The following is a 14,963-nucleotide window of genomic DNA, read 5'->3' as shown; positions in this document are numbered from 1 at the left end:
TCTTTTGCCAACAAAATTGCTGTGTTTTTCATGGGTGTAAAAATTAAAAAACAAAACAAAACAAAAAAACACACCAGAAAACTGGAAAGAAAAAGCAGAAAGATGTTGAATGATTTATGTTCCAGGTCTCATGCATGCGATTATGAGCACTTCCTCTTCCATACTTCCATCTGCTTAGGCAGATCTTCAGTAATCTAGGCCACTAATTGCAATAATCTCTTTGGAACTTGGGGATGTGAGACAGCTACTGTGTGCACACTGCAGTTCCAAGCAATATGTTATGTTCTTGCACAGGAAGGAGCAGAGCCACCATACCCAGCACATCTTCATCACCTTCTATTCCTTTCCAGCCTGATGCCAGCCTGCTGTGGGACTTTGGGAAAGTTGCTCCCTGCTGTGCAAAGGTGCAAAATATGGTGCTCACCTCATCCTGCTGGGGATCCAAAGGTGCTTTGAGAGGTGGTCTTAGCAGTGGTGTTCCCTGGTGTAAGACCAATAAATATACAGATGTTGTAAAGTATTGGATGATCAATAAGTATACAGAGAAGTTAGGCTAGTCAGATTATCATGTTGGAAAACATAATCAGAGATGAATGGAAAGTGCTCACTGGTGTTGTAGGCTCACAAGACACTTCACAAGGAACAATCTCCAGAGAGAGATTCTTCCTCAGTGGCAGTCAGCCTTTAAATGGGGTCTAGAAGAGGTGCAGCCACCCTTTGTGGTCACACAGCTGAATTGCTTTCGCCTGTGCTCCTATATCTGACTCAGTACTTGCTTCAGGTGATCCAGTAGTGATCCAACAGTTCCCCTACACCTAAGATGTAGTCTCAGGACGTTAACAGGGCCAGTTTGCCAGCTGTTCAGTTAGTCTTGATGTTAAAGCATGCAATGCGCTTGGTTTTATTCTCTTATTTACAAATAATGATGCTTTGGAATCATTAATTTATAAAAAAATGTCGGGGTAGGAAAACTAGGGGTGGAAATGTGAAAATAGATCTTTGGATTTTGTGCAGTTGTTGGTTTTTTAAAGCCACTTGTATTATTTGTTAATCAGCAAATGAAGATCTGATCTATCTGTTTGAGATGGCTTAAACATGCAGACTGAGGGAGCTGGTGCCACGCAGGGGTGGACTTCAGTGCTGTCCCTGCCTGCACGTGGTGGATTCCTCTTTCTATTCTAATCTCCTGGCTGGAGCCCAAGCAATCCCTCTGCAATGACAATGCAGGGTTGGATGATCCGTTAGGAATTTCACCTCCTGGCGTTCTGCCTGCGTTTAGTTCACGAGACTGGGATTCATGCCAGCGTGATGTCCTGATGGTTCACTGAAGTACACACTTGGTAGCTATGCAGTAAGGAGATGAAAGCCTTCCTGTAGGTACCCCAGCTGGTCACTGGGATTTTGTGAGCACTGAGTTTGAGTTTAGTGAGTAATTCAGATCACCTCTGCTTTAAAGCTGTAAGACCCTCTTTCTGTTGACAAAACTGGGTTGTCAGTAGTTCAGTGTCAACAGAAAATGTCCATTCTGCATGAATACCATAGTAGAGGAACCTGAGCATGGTCCTCAGGCTCTTGTGCAGCAGGATAGCAGCTAAGAAGAACAGAAGAAGCAGGCTTTGGGAACTGCTTTGCTCCCCTCAGGCTGGAGGTTGGGAACTCTTCAGGAAGGTTTGTCCCACCAGGATTTGCTGCATTTTCCTTTTCAAGGTGTGGTCCAACTTTCTTTGTAGTCATCATTGTTCATGTTGTCTCATGTGTCTACTGGGATGCTGTTCACTGTCTCTATTTTTGTGTTTATCATTTATATAGTCTCTATTATATTTACTGTGACAGAAGAGTGGGTCATCTGTGGGATGTCTGTCAGCCCAAAATTACTGTCTGCATTTTTTATTGTTAGGGAACACTTAAAATTATTTTCAACTTAAAATAGTAGATAACAGTAATACCAAGCCAGTGAAAGAGTCTATCTGTCATCTTATTTTATGTGTAAGTAAATTTCTTGGCTTTTGCTGTCAGATTTGTCTGCTTATTGTGGGGACCAGAGGGATACAGAATTTGAAATGTCTTGGAAATCTCATCTCCCTGTCTAGATTTTAGGATGAGGGTGTTGCTTCAAATGTGCGTGTTTGTTTATGAGAGTTGTATTTTGTGACAACTGTGCCAGCACAAATGTTAAAACTGCAGTAAGATGTGTGTGAAGTTGTTCTCTCAGTGATGCTCTTACCAGCTTTTGAATTGCAAATGTTGGAGCTGTGGCTGTGCAGGGAAGTAGTGCCACCTGTGTCAGTGTAAGGTTGATGCTTGGAGATGTCTCCTAAGGTAAAATCAGTGCAGGGCTATGTTTCTGAGGAGCTGTGGTGCTCTGATTTTCAGCCTTATGTATTTTGGGGCATTCATTTGAATATTGGTACACATTTCACTCTTGTGATGCTGGCCATCCCTAGTAAAGGTCCTTTCCAACCCAAACCATTCTATGATGCTGTGATTTATCCATTTGTTGTTCAATTTATGGCCTATTTAGTGCTGCCTGAAAGACCTTTTCTGTCATTTAAAGTGAAGTGAATATTTTGTTCAGCCCCACAATGCCCAGCACAACTTCAACATCACTCATTCTGCTCCACTCCTGCATGAAGAGTGAGGAAGGGGGAAAGAAAAAGAGCAAGAAGGCAAAGAGGAGATACATCAAGTTCCAGTGAATCCCATCTCCTTCTCAAGGCTTTGTGGGTGGATGTGATTGATAGACTTGATGACAAGAAGAGACGAGAAAAGCACAAGTGGAAAAATACTTCTGTAGAACTTCATTGTCTCTACTGTTCTTATCTTGTACAAGTGAATACTGAGATATTTTCCTTTTGTTGAGAACTTACTAAACTTTAGGATCTGCATTCATTGCACCAGACATCCTGTGCTTACTGGATCAAAGACTGCTTGGCTGTTTTGAGCATAGCCAGATAGTGGTGTGTAATAAGAACAGCTTCGTTTTTCACATCACAAACTGAAATCACCAGAAACGTGAGCACTGCAAACATAGCACCATGGTACATTAGAAGGATGGGGGAAATGGTAAAATTATCATTTGGATAGGATCACGTTCATCAGTCCCAAATTATTGCTCTTTTGGGGTAGGTGCTGAGCCTGAAATACAGTATTTGCATTTCTGGAATCAGCACTGTGCCAACGCTCCCATCACCATTCCTCCTGCTCCTGCTGCTTTGTATTATAAGCTCTGGAAAGAAGGGTTAGAAAAGCACCACAAAGCTGCCAGCATGTAATTTATAAGTAATTTATCAGGCGATCTGGGGAATCCAGAATGCACCTTGAGGACTTTGAAAGAGAAGTAAAATTTCACTTTCAGATTTTTCAAAACCAATTTAGTTCCAGCCTGACAACTTCCGAGATTGAAATCTTTCTTAATGCACAGTGAAAACACATGAAGTGTTATAAAAAAAACAGGGATAAAGGCAAAAACTCATTACACTGAAACACTTGGTTATGATTATGGAAAGTAATTGAGCCCAGCTTGGAGTCATAAACTTGCAGTCCTTTTATGGGGTGTGAGCTGGACTTGGACCAGATGGAGAAAGTGCTAGTTTGTATTTCCCTTTGAAATGTGGCTGTATGGTCTGCTCAAATGGTGTGCAAATGTTCTTAGGCAAACATACATTTTATTATTGTGCATTGCATCACTTGCAGTCTTGAGCATCATTTTACATATGCATATACATAGCAGAAATGTCTTTTACCCATTTCTCTATACGTTGTTTTGAAATACTTTCCAAGATCACTATTCTGATGAAATACAGTTGCAGTTAAAACTAGTCTGGTCTTCTGAGAATTGTGGCTGGGTACCAGTGGCAATAACCAGTAATTACAGCTCTGCAAACATCTGCCTGTAGAACTGAGAAGAGAAATTCAGAAACATTCCTGTTTAGGGAAAATTTTAAGGAGAACAAGGCAGAGAAACTTGATGCACATAGAACTGCAAAATGTTGTGTTTTACTTTTCATAGAATCATAAAATCTCTTGGGTTGGAAGGGACCTCAAGGGTTGTCAAGTTCCAACCCCCTGCCACATGCAGGGCTGCCAACCTCCATATCTGATCCTACACCAGGCTGCCCAGACCCCCATCCAACCTGTCCTTGAACACCTCCAGGAATGGAGCATCCACAGCCTCTCTGGGCAGCCTGTGCCAGCACCTCACCACTCTCTTTTCTGAAGGTAGATCTGAACTTCCCTTGATTTCTATGAGCAAAGACAAAACCAGAGGGATTTTTGAACGTGGGAAGTTTCAGCAGCAAAGGGAAATGGCTGGGTTTGTTGACTTGCAGTTTGAAGCCTGCTGAAGCTTTAATTTCACTAAGGGGATACACTTTCTTTTTAGCCTTCTCATTTTGTAGCAGTGAAGATCTTTCATTTGGAGGCAGAAAATATTGCTTTTTTCTTCATTTTCACACCGCAAAAACCCCTGATAAGACTCACTGGTTCCCACCACTTGCCCTATGCTCTGCTGCTGCATTTGTACATTGGGTCTCCATTAAAAAGGCAGGCAAGAAATGGTTCAGAATGTCAGCATTTAAAGTGTTTCTAGCACAGAATTCACATCTCTGGGAGAGGGCTGAATTAGTTTGTGTCTCAAGCCTCCAATGGGTGGTCAGACAGCACGTGCTGCTTGCTATGAGTTCATGCAGTGCCATCATGGAATACGGTTGGAAAACCATAAACCCATGACATCCTTATTTCCTATCGGGGGGAGACCAAATCTTCAGAAATTCCAGTTCTACCTCATTGAACAAGTTTTCACGTTGTGTTTAGAGATAGAAAGGTTTTAGCTATGTTTGTGCCTGAAGAGTCTCATTAAATCATTTATCCGGGTGCTTTCATCATGAGAGAAGGGAAACTGAAATGCAGGAAGCATCGAGCAGAGGGAGCATGGCTGTGGATGGGGCTTTGTTGGGTTGGATTGCAGATGACTCCTTTCCTTATGTGGCCTCATGCATTAGGGGAAAAATAGAAAAGGAGGTTTATTTTTTCTACTTTATGTGCTCCAGCCTCTCTGTTAAAAAGAATACTTCTGGTTTAAGGCTGGGCTGAACAGTGGAGGACACTGCGTGGCAGGTTGCTGTGGCTGATGAGGCAAAGGTAAGAAGTGGTATAAGGGAGATCTGCAAGAGAAGTGGCTCGGTTTTTTTTAGCTCCAGAGCCCTTTTCTAAGGCTCATTAAATCATTTATCCGGGTGCTTATCATTTATCCTGTTGTAGACCTGACTGTGGGTGCCAAGGTAGGCATGCCAGAGGAACTGATGGTTTGCGGCAGAAGGGCAGCGGGTCAGCATGCAGGTTGGTGAGGTCAACCCAGCTTAGTAGAAATGGGGAACTAGGAAGGGGCTGAGATATGGAGAGGGGAGAGGGGAAGCAGGAATTAATGTGAGGGAAATCTGCTGTGAAAAGCTGATCCAGCATCTTGATCTGCAAGGACAATCTGTTAGCACAGTGCTGCTTCAAGGCTGGATGTGGCTCTGGGCAGCCTGGTCTAATGGTTGGTAACCCTGCCCACAGCATTGGAGTTGAAACTAGATGGTCTTTGAGATCCATTTCAACTCAAGTCATTCTATGATTGTGTGATTCACTTGGGTTGCTTGATGTTATAGAAGACCATTGGCAATGGGAGACAAAATCATTATACTCAAAGCACTTTAGTGCATTTTTTTAATTAAATTAAAAATTAAATTACTCTTCAAGTTAAACACCATTGTTTCACTTGCTGGTAACTCTGTGCAGAAGCATTAGGATCTTGCTGCTTTCCTTAATAAGGGGGAATGAATCCTCCCAGTGCAATGGCCCTGTACAAAGAGGTCATCAGCTCCTCTTTAGCCTTGGCCTCTACTGAAAAGGAGGCTGTTTCTGCGCTGAAGCAATACCAATTTTTATCTCATTAAAAAGGGATTTAAATTTTTCGGTTTCCAGTGACATTAAGTCCTTCTCAGCAGTCTTTTGGCTACTGAAGAGGAAGGAATGCTTTCTGAAGGAGGGGAAACTTGAGGTCCAGATTGTTTTGGTGTTGTGGGAGCATTACTTGTGTCTTTGGGCAAGGGAAAACTCAAAGAGAACTTGATAACTATCTTCAGACACATAGATGGCTGTTCCAGAAGGGAACAATATGTTTTTCATGTGCACAGTGAATAACACAAGAAGCAGTGGGCTTAAACTGCAGCAAAGAAGATTTGGTTTTGCTGTAAGGGAGTTGTTTTTCAAAGAGGAATGTCTGTGAAGGTCACAACTCTCATGGAAGGAGGTCGAGAACTGGCCCATGGCACATGGCAGCCAAAGCCTGCCCCGCTGGGTCTGCTTGCAGAGATAAATGTGGTGGCTTCACAAGGCCAGCAGAGTGCAAAGAGCTTGACACTTGCTGCAAGTATACAAATATATATATATTTAGGTAACAGTGAGTCATTCTTTCCCCAGTCCCTAAACACTTCTCATTGCTCCCCATGCTTCCCCTCTGCAGTGGGTGAACAGTGAGCCCCAAGGGAGGAGCTGCAGAAAGGGCTTCCTTAAAGCACTGAGGTGATGGGTTGTTTTATGCAAAGAACTGTTGAGAAGAATGGGGATCTTCACATGCAGAGCTGAAACACGTGGCCAGAGCCACAGAGACGGTGCTCAAATAGGAGGACAAGTCAGGAAGGGAAAGACTGGGAAAAGCCTTAAAATGATTATTGTGATCCTTCACGTGGATATCAAAGAGAGCCTTACAAACAAGATGATTGACTTGTTGATAATTTCATCTGTTCTTTTGTGCGGTAGGTGAAAGGACAAAGGCGCCATCTGTACTGGCTTCTTCCATGTTCTCCGCAGGGGAGATGGAGGGAATCCCTGGTGGCTGAGGGACTTGCTGGCACCTTTAGTGTCCCTCTGGGTCCCTGAAGTCCCCGGGATGCCCCTGTGTTGATTCCTCAGTGGCAACAATATCTCTGAGAGACCACAGCTTGCAAGCAATCTGCATTGATGAAAGTCTTTTTCCCTGCTATTCCTGGCCACTTTATCTTTCTAAGGATATTAAGACCCATGAGCAATCATGGGCACAAAGAGAAAAGTGTGTTTCTTTGGAGAAATAAAATGTGGTAAGGCCTTTAATTCTTCCTAGATATTAAAAAGATAAGACTCTATTAGTCTAGGTTGGAAGTGTAGGATTTGATTTTTGAAAGATCTGAGCGTCAGGTTCCAGTGACGGCTGGAGGAAAGGCTGGCACTGAGACTTTGAGATAAAGCTTTCTATTTAACACAACTTTTACCATGATCTGATTTTTGGGTGGTGCCAGGTTTTGGACTCAGTGATCCTTATGGATCCCTTCCAACTCAAGATATTCTATGATTCTGTGATAACTGTTTGCAAGGCTGGCTCTGGTAGTTGGATTATGAATTGGGTAATGCCCGCATCCCCTCCCACCTGCCCAAGCTCTAGCCCACACTGCTCATCCCTTCCCTAAAAACCAGCACAATACAAGTAGGCACAAAGCTTACCATAATACACATCTGCCTGTAGGGAAGAACAACAGCCCAAGGAGTGCTTGTCTCATTGGAAAGGCCACGAAGCAGATTTGTGCTGCACATTTGTGCCGGCTGTCTCAGGAGCTTTTTTGCTTTGCAAATTTGAATAGGGCAACCTATGCCAAGCATACAGATATGCACAGCACAAGGAGGGCTTGTCGCTGGAGAAAGTCCAGCCTGTAGCTTTGGAAACAGTTTCAGTTCTTGTTATGAATTGGCAGACGCTTGTTCCCATTCCGCCATTCGTCATTTGCTGCGGAGGGCTGGGCACGTCTGAGCTCATCAATAGGCAGCAGGGCCACGCTGTCCCTGCGAAGACCTCGCGCTCATGAATCAAAATAGTTGGGTGATGTCATGGCACGGTGCGAGCGTGCCCAGGTCGCCTGGTGCCAGGAATTGTCTGTACAGGGGTGGTTTCCTTTTACAGCCTTTTAAAGAGTCATCATGCTGCGCTGCACATGACTATCCCCTTCAAGAGGGCTCGTGGTGCCTCTGCACGGTTAGTGGTTTTTAAACAGGGGAGCTTACCGGGCACTCACTGACTCTTTCTGCATGAGTGGATCTGCTGGGAAATGTTCCACTCCCTGAGGTTTCTGACAGCAGTGGGCTGACTTTGATCCCATCCCACTACTCACAGCTGCTTCCTGCACGCCGGAATTACAAACCTGCCAGGTTGGGCATCCTGCTGGGGACCCTCTCCCTACCAAGACCACAACCAAGTGCCTGGGGGCTGAATTTCCAGCAAGCTGCCCTCTTTTCCTGACTGCACGGTCCTCCTGGAGTTTTATCTTCTTGCCCGTTCTGTGTGGGTGCAGGTGACACGTTTCTGCCCCTTGTGCCTCCTTTGGATTACAGCTGTGATTTCTTTTTGCGACGGGGCATGACCGACAGCTGCTGCTGCACGGCTGTATGCTGCAGCTCATGAAGCGTTTCGGGAGCTTCAGGGGGAGCAAGAAGAGGAAGGAGCAGTACAAAAATGTGGAGAGACGCTGGTCTGACCCTCATGGCCTCTTAGGTAGGGATAAGCAATGCTTCCCATCAGGATGTGGGGATGTTGGTCCTTCTGTGTGGGGGTATTGGGTAATTGAGCAACAATTTTGTGGTTCCTAATTCCACTGACTGAACTGTGCAGCTGTTGCAGGGGGTTATATGCATGTTATTTTGCACCAGGGGTGGACGTCTGAGCTGACACTTCTAACACACAGAAATTACTTATAGGAAAAGAGCAATACTACAGCTTTACAGCAAACCTTACAAAATCCATTCAAAAGAGACTGTGAATAATGTGCTTTTCACTGGAAAACAGTGACTAACTGCTGAGTTAGGGCCAACACTGTACATTCCAAGATGGATTTTAAGTAAAAAAGAAATGCATATCAATCTAAGTTACTTGTTTAAAATAAGTTTATCTTATTTTAAATAACTTATAAATAAGTTTCTTGTTTAAAAACATATCTTTCTGATATCACCGTCTGCTGTGTAGTTGTGTTTGAGATGCACTTCCATGAATCAAAAACTTTTCCTGGGCACGGAGAGGTAACTGCAGTGCAGGGGCTGAGCTGGGGAACATCATACTTTTGCTGGGACACAACAGGATCTGGATTAGTAAAGGGCAGTGGAGAAATGGTGATGTTCAATGTATTTCCTATATTGATTAATGGTAGCTGATTCACGGCGCTGTGGTTCCCCGAAGACCATGAGTTCCGCTGAAAGTTTCTGCCCTGTGACCAAGAGGTTTAAAAATGAGTTACAGTGTCAGCAGCACCAGGCAAAGATTAGAGAGACAGACTCATTCAGCAAGTCTGCAAGGCTCCTGAGTCACTCTGGAGTCACTACACTAAATCCAGCAACCAGTGTGAGTTGTGCTGGACCGTATGGGTGGTGCAGAGAGGTGCATACAGCTGTAGTGACTAGGAGATAGTATTGATGGTTGGAGTGGCTGCCCACCCAGAGAGCTGGTTTTTCTATCATTTGATGTTTTGTGATTTATGTAATGGCTAACCGTGATGTATGTAAGATGTCCTACTAAATGCTTCTCTTTTTCTCCTGTTTTGAGCAACTAAATTTTTAAATCTAAGGTATGCTGTGTCTTGCTCTGTGTTGACCTAAAGCAACTTGAGGGTTTCTGTTGGCACCTTGAGCTTCCCTTCTTCTCGTGTTTCACCACTGGGATAGGAATAGCCATCTGCAAAAGGATTCCCTGCAAGGAGCAATGGTCACAGCTGCAGGTCTGCTTCCTGCAGTCAAAACCTGTTGCTTCTCCTCCTCCATAGACAATAGTCCATCCTGTCCCAAGAATGCTGTCTGTGTGAAACTGCAATGTCTGTGACAGCTTTAAAAAAATAGGTGGAAGGCATAATGTTCACTGCACACCATTTGCACTACTCATCCTCACTGCTCTTGTACAGTGAGGCCTGGTCAGCTCTGCCCCCCATGTTAGCAAATGGAAACCCCACAGGGTCTGGACTCCTTTTTGGGAACCAGGTTAACACTTACAAATGTTTTTTACCTCAAATGGCCTTAATTATTTGCAGGGAAATGTCACAAAGAAAAGCTTTGTGTTATTTACTAGTTTTAATATGTAGCTTGCTGCTATTACACCTTGCAGAATGCTTTCTGAGCAGCTTTTCAGGGGACTGTAGCAGACCCAGCAGAATTTCCTCCTCCCCACTGTTGTCTGTAGGGCAGGATGGCTGTTGGCTGCTGCAGGGCGGTGTGCTGTAATGGATAGGCTCCCTGGCATTTCTGAAGGGGAGAGTTTTCTGACCCCAGTGAGGCTCATTGCTCTGCCCTTTAAAGGACACCATCCATTCCACAACAGATTGAATAACACATGCAAAAGGTGCAGTGTTGAAAGCATTTCTTCCTTGTGTCCATCACGGAAACCCCTTCGCCTCACAGGTAGCTGCAGTGAGGCCAGAGCTGCTACATGCACTGGTGTTGTGCCTCAAACTCCTTTTGGATGCTTTTGGCCTCAGTGAGCTGCCCAGGAGCTGCTCAGCCTGCGCCTTGCCTCTCTCAAGATGTGTAGATTTGCATTGTAGAAGATGGAGATGAGGCCCGCTGAGCCTGTGCCAAGGCTTGAGGCACAGGGCTCCTTCCCTATCATGTGTGCTGGACAGGTATTTGGGTCCAAATTAGAGCTAAATTAAGTGTTAACTTGCTGAAATCAGTCTCAGGCCCCATACGTACAAGTGCAAATGTGCATCCCTGCTACCCCGCTCTGTCTGTCTCAGTGAGAAGGGCTGGAACGCATCCCCAAGTTGCTGTGGTTTGGAACAACTTTAAAGCAGCTCTGAGGCTCAGCCCATGTGGAAATGTCTTCTCCTCTAGGTCCGAAATCACAGAATCATTTAGGTTGGAAAAGGCCATCAAGATCACCAAGTCCAGTCATGAACCTGACCTATCTGATCCCATCACTAAACCGTGGTCCCTAGTGCCACATCCATGCATCTTTCAAATACCTCCACCGATGGAGACTCCACCACCTCCCTGGGCAGCCCATTCCAATGTCTGCCCACCCTCTCCATGAAGAAATTCTTCCCAATATCCAATCCGAACCACCCTTGGTGCAGCTTGGGCCCATTTCCTCGGCCACTCAGCAGTGCTGTAAAAGAACGGCATAAAAACCTAAAATCGTGCTTCTCTTTAGAAGCAGCTAAAACCATCAGGCATGAGAAACTGAGACTGCTTTGCTTTGTTAATGATTTTCTCTCCTGGTTTTCGTGCTCTGTTGAGCTGACAGGGATTTTAGATAATGTGCAGCCCTGGCTGATCAGTGCCGATTAATCTTGTACTGCAGAGAGCTCCAGGATGTGGAAGCTGTGAAATTTCTGTGGTTGATTGTCAGGAAGAAGAAAAGCAGTGACAAAGTGTGGTGAAATGCCTGAGACCTTATTTTTAATACCAATTTCTGCCCCCCTACAGTCTCTGTGCTGCTGCTTTCTGTAAATACTCATTCTGAAGCATTTGTGTTTGCAAGACCAGCGGAGCCAAGCTCCCTTTGGGCAGCCTGGCTTAAAATCTGTAGCTGGTTTTGGCAGAGAGCTCCTGTTTTGGGAGTATCTGTGGCTGTGGTCCTTATTGGTGCAGGGCTTTGTCTCCCACACACAGATCCATACATACTTTGTTTCTTTCCTGTCTTAAGTATATTTTAATTCTGCTGCAATTCAAATGGCATCATTCTCTCTGAAGGAGAGAAATTAACAGCAAAGGTTGGGATTAATGCTGCGTAGAACTGCAGAATGCAAGTGTGAGAGGAAAGGAGATTCACTGAGGTGGAAGAGGAGAAATTGAGAAAGAAGGGAGCCTGGTACTGACTGTGAGTGAGAGCAGATGCAACATTAACCCTTGTTGAAAGCAGATGATATCTATAGGTAGATGTCTGGAAAACCATCTTAATTACCTTGCAATATAATAATTTATCTTATTTTTATGAGAAAAGAAAATAATGCAAATAGAACTTGCGTGTATGATGTCACAGCTTAGCAAATGCAGCCTGAAGTGTCTGCATGCCAAATGGGGCAGGAGCTCTATTTATATCCCCAAATCACAGAATCACAGAATTGCAGGGCTTGGAGAGGACCTCAAGAGATCAAGTCCAGCCCCCACTGCAGCAGATTCCCTGCTGTAGTTTGCACAGGTTGGCGTCCGGACAGATCTTGAATATCTCCACAGAAGGAGAATCCACAGCAGTTACTGATTTCCACACATGATCAAAACTGCACTCTCATCCTTTCTGCCTCCATTGGGAGAACTATGGTGCTCTTTTGCCTCTGCCTACTTTTACTTTGCTATTCATGGCTCTGACTCTCAGAAGAATAACTACACGAGAAGCTGTTATCCTGGACTGACTTCTGCTGCAATTGCAGTTGCAGGAGTGCAATTTAAAAGATGCTGTTAAGGCAGTTTGTTTGCTGGGCTTATGGGATCAGCAGGTCCCTGGAATTGCTGGGATTTGGCTGTTTTCCACTTTCAACTTTATTCTTGTCCAACCTAAAAGCAGTTCAAGGACTCAGAGATGCACTGAGAGGTGTGATTTAACACCACAAAATTGTTGGAGCTGTTTTATTGTCATTTCATGTCATGTCAGATTCATGCTGAAAGGTGAAGGCTTAGGTCTTGAGAGCAAGACACTGCTCCAGGAGCAATCTTTGTGCAGCTGGCAGGAATTGGCTGGGCTGGAAAGGTCACGCAGCCGTGCTTGGCTCGGGAACTCAGCCCAGCACACTGGCACTGAGGAGTTCCCTTCTTAGCTTGTCCTTTCTCTGCTCCTCCTTGGATAAAGTTAGGGTGACTTAACTTGAAGAGAGATGATAGGATTAGCTGATATTAATTAACAACATCCTGTTGATTCTTCAGAGTTTGTTCCAGGCATCGGAAAACAGCTGTTTCCCCAGGCTGTGTTCTCAGCAGGGGAACAAGGGGCCTTTTGAAACGCTCAGAACTACAGTAGCTGGATTGTTCAACAGACGCTGCCCGTCTGGCCCTGTGGCTTTATTTCAGTCCATACAAGATCCATCATGAAGCATAAGGGACTCCCGGGACAAGGATGGTGATGTTGCTGGGAGGAGTGGAGGACATGTGAGGTCTCTGCTGCTTTCTGCTGGCATCACGCAGTTGTGGCTTAGAGCATCACAGGCAGTGGGAGGAAGATGTAATGAATCATAGAACCATAGAATATCCCAAGTTGGAAGGGAACAATAAGGACCACCAAGATCAGCTCCTGGCTCCAAGCAGGAGCACCCAAAACTCAAACCCTATGTCTGAGAGTGTTGTCCAAATGCTTCTTGAACTCCAGCAGCATTCAAACCTCAAGAGATGTCTGTCCTCTGGCATCCAGTTGGAGTAAGAGGACACATTTCAGAGCAGAGAGCAGCTGGAGTGGGTTTCCCTTCAGAGAACATCAGTGGACGTATATGCAAACTGGTGAGGAGCTAAGAGACATCTGCAGTGAATGATGTCCCTAGTCTATAGTCTATAGGAGTAGATTTCTGGTTAGTTGCATAGTTCAGTTCCGTTTCAGTGCTTTTGTATAGTTTTATTTATCCTACACAAAATATAAACTCTGTTCAAAATTACTGCATAGTGTATTAGAGATGTTGAACAAGAAAGAATAGGACAAGAAACCAACTGAAGGATTTCATACAATGGAGAAATGAGCATGCAACAACTGGAGAAATGAAGCAGATGAAAGCTTTGCAGAGGAAAGATTCTTGCTGCAATAGTAGCATCAGCTCAAGGAAGCCATGGCTGACTCACTCCTAGTTGGTAACAGGCCTGCTTGGAGGGGGAGCTTAGAGGAGGGGCCCCATAGGTCTGTTCTATCCATGTGTCAGGGATTCAGTGAGGAGTGAGATCTGTTCTTCACAGAGAGAGTGATGAGGTGCTGGAACAGCTGCCCAGAGAGGCTGTGGATGCTCCATCCCTGGAGGTGTTCAAGGTCAGGTTGGATGGGGCCCTGGGCAGCCTGCTCTAGTACAAGATCTGGAGGTTGGTGGCCCTGCCTGTGGCAGGGGGTTGGAACTTGATAACCCATGAGGTCCCTTCCAACCCAAGCAATTCTACGATGATTCTATGATTCTATGATTGTGTTTCAAGCAGATGGCACCTAGTATTAAAAGCTACCTTCTGGATGGTTGATACAAATGAAGCATGGCCTGTTGAGTCCAGGACATCCTTAAGGCAGTCCCGAGCTGAGCAGTGCCCCGTGGGGTGACATCCCCACTGATCAGTTGGAGGAACCACAACAGGACTGCATCTGTATTAGCAACCTGTCACTACAGCAGCTCCTCACATAACCTGCCATGACACTAAAAATAGATAGCTTTGGTCTCCAGTAGAGAAAACCAAAGGAAGTCAGAAGGGACAGTGATATCAGAAGCTGCACAGCCAACGATTAATGCAAGGATGGAGCATTTGAAACTACTTATAAATAATCTATCGTTCCACAGTGTCAGAGAGTTTGAGACATTAGCAGAGGGCATGCGTTGCATTTTTATCAGAGGGAATTGTTTGCCATTGCCACTAAGCACACAGGGGTGCTGCTTAGGGGGATGAAAGATCTCGTCTTCCGAGTAACCGAAGTGGCTGCTGTTTCATGTTGAAGTTGGTGGGAGCTGAGTTTTGGGACCTGTTCCACACTCAAAGGGCCGCAGAACCAACTGAAAATGCCTTTGGTGAGAGAAGAACAGCATCTACTCAGCTCACAAATCCCACCCAGTGTGTGTGGCACTCAGCTGAGCTGTCAGAGGTGGCTGCAGCCAGCATGGTGTTCAGCGCTGTCAGACAGAGAGAGTTTGCTCCTGATAAGAGGCCAGATTGTTTTAATGAGCCGTTTGGGCTGATGGTTTGTCAGCATGGCTGATACATGATATCTGTGGGCTGCCCCTACCCTCTGTTCTGTGAGCACTGTTTTT

At 45.0% G+C, this 14,963-nt stretch overlaps 1 protein-coding gene across 5 annotated transcripts in view; it reads left to right on the top strand.

Annotated features, from left to right (window-relative positions):
• Positions 1 to 14,963, top strand: part of PRKAG2 (protein kinase AMP-activated non-catalytic subunit gamma 2) — a 183,138-nt gene that overhangs the window by 87,723 nt on the left and 80,452 nt on the right. The window contains exon 1 of one of the 5 annotated variants that reach the window (XM_052693170.1): positions 8,057 to 8,560. The exons of the other annotated variants lie outside the window; for them this stretch is intronic. Coding sequence (XP_052549130.1) covers positions 8,455 to 8,560 — 106 coding nt within the window. The 5' untranslated portion in view covers positions 8,057 to 8,454. Of the gene's footprint in view, positions 1 to 8,056; positions 8,561 to 14,963 lie in introns of those variants that run through there. 5 annotated transcript variants of the gene reach the window in all.

This window comes from Tympanuchus pallidicinctus, unplaced genomic scaffold, assembly GCF_026119805.1.
Source record: "Tympanuchus pallidicinctus isolate F22 unplaced genomic scaffold, pur_lepc_1.0 scaffold3, whole genome shotgun sequence".
NCBI lineage: Eukaryota > Metazoa > Chordata > Aves > Galliformes > Phasianidae > Tympanuchus > Tympanuchus pallidicinctus.
The sequence above is the reverse complement of the archived record's forward strand: the minus strand, read 5'-3'. Positions and strand labels throughout refer to the sequence as shown.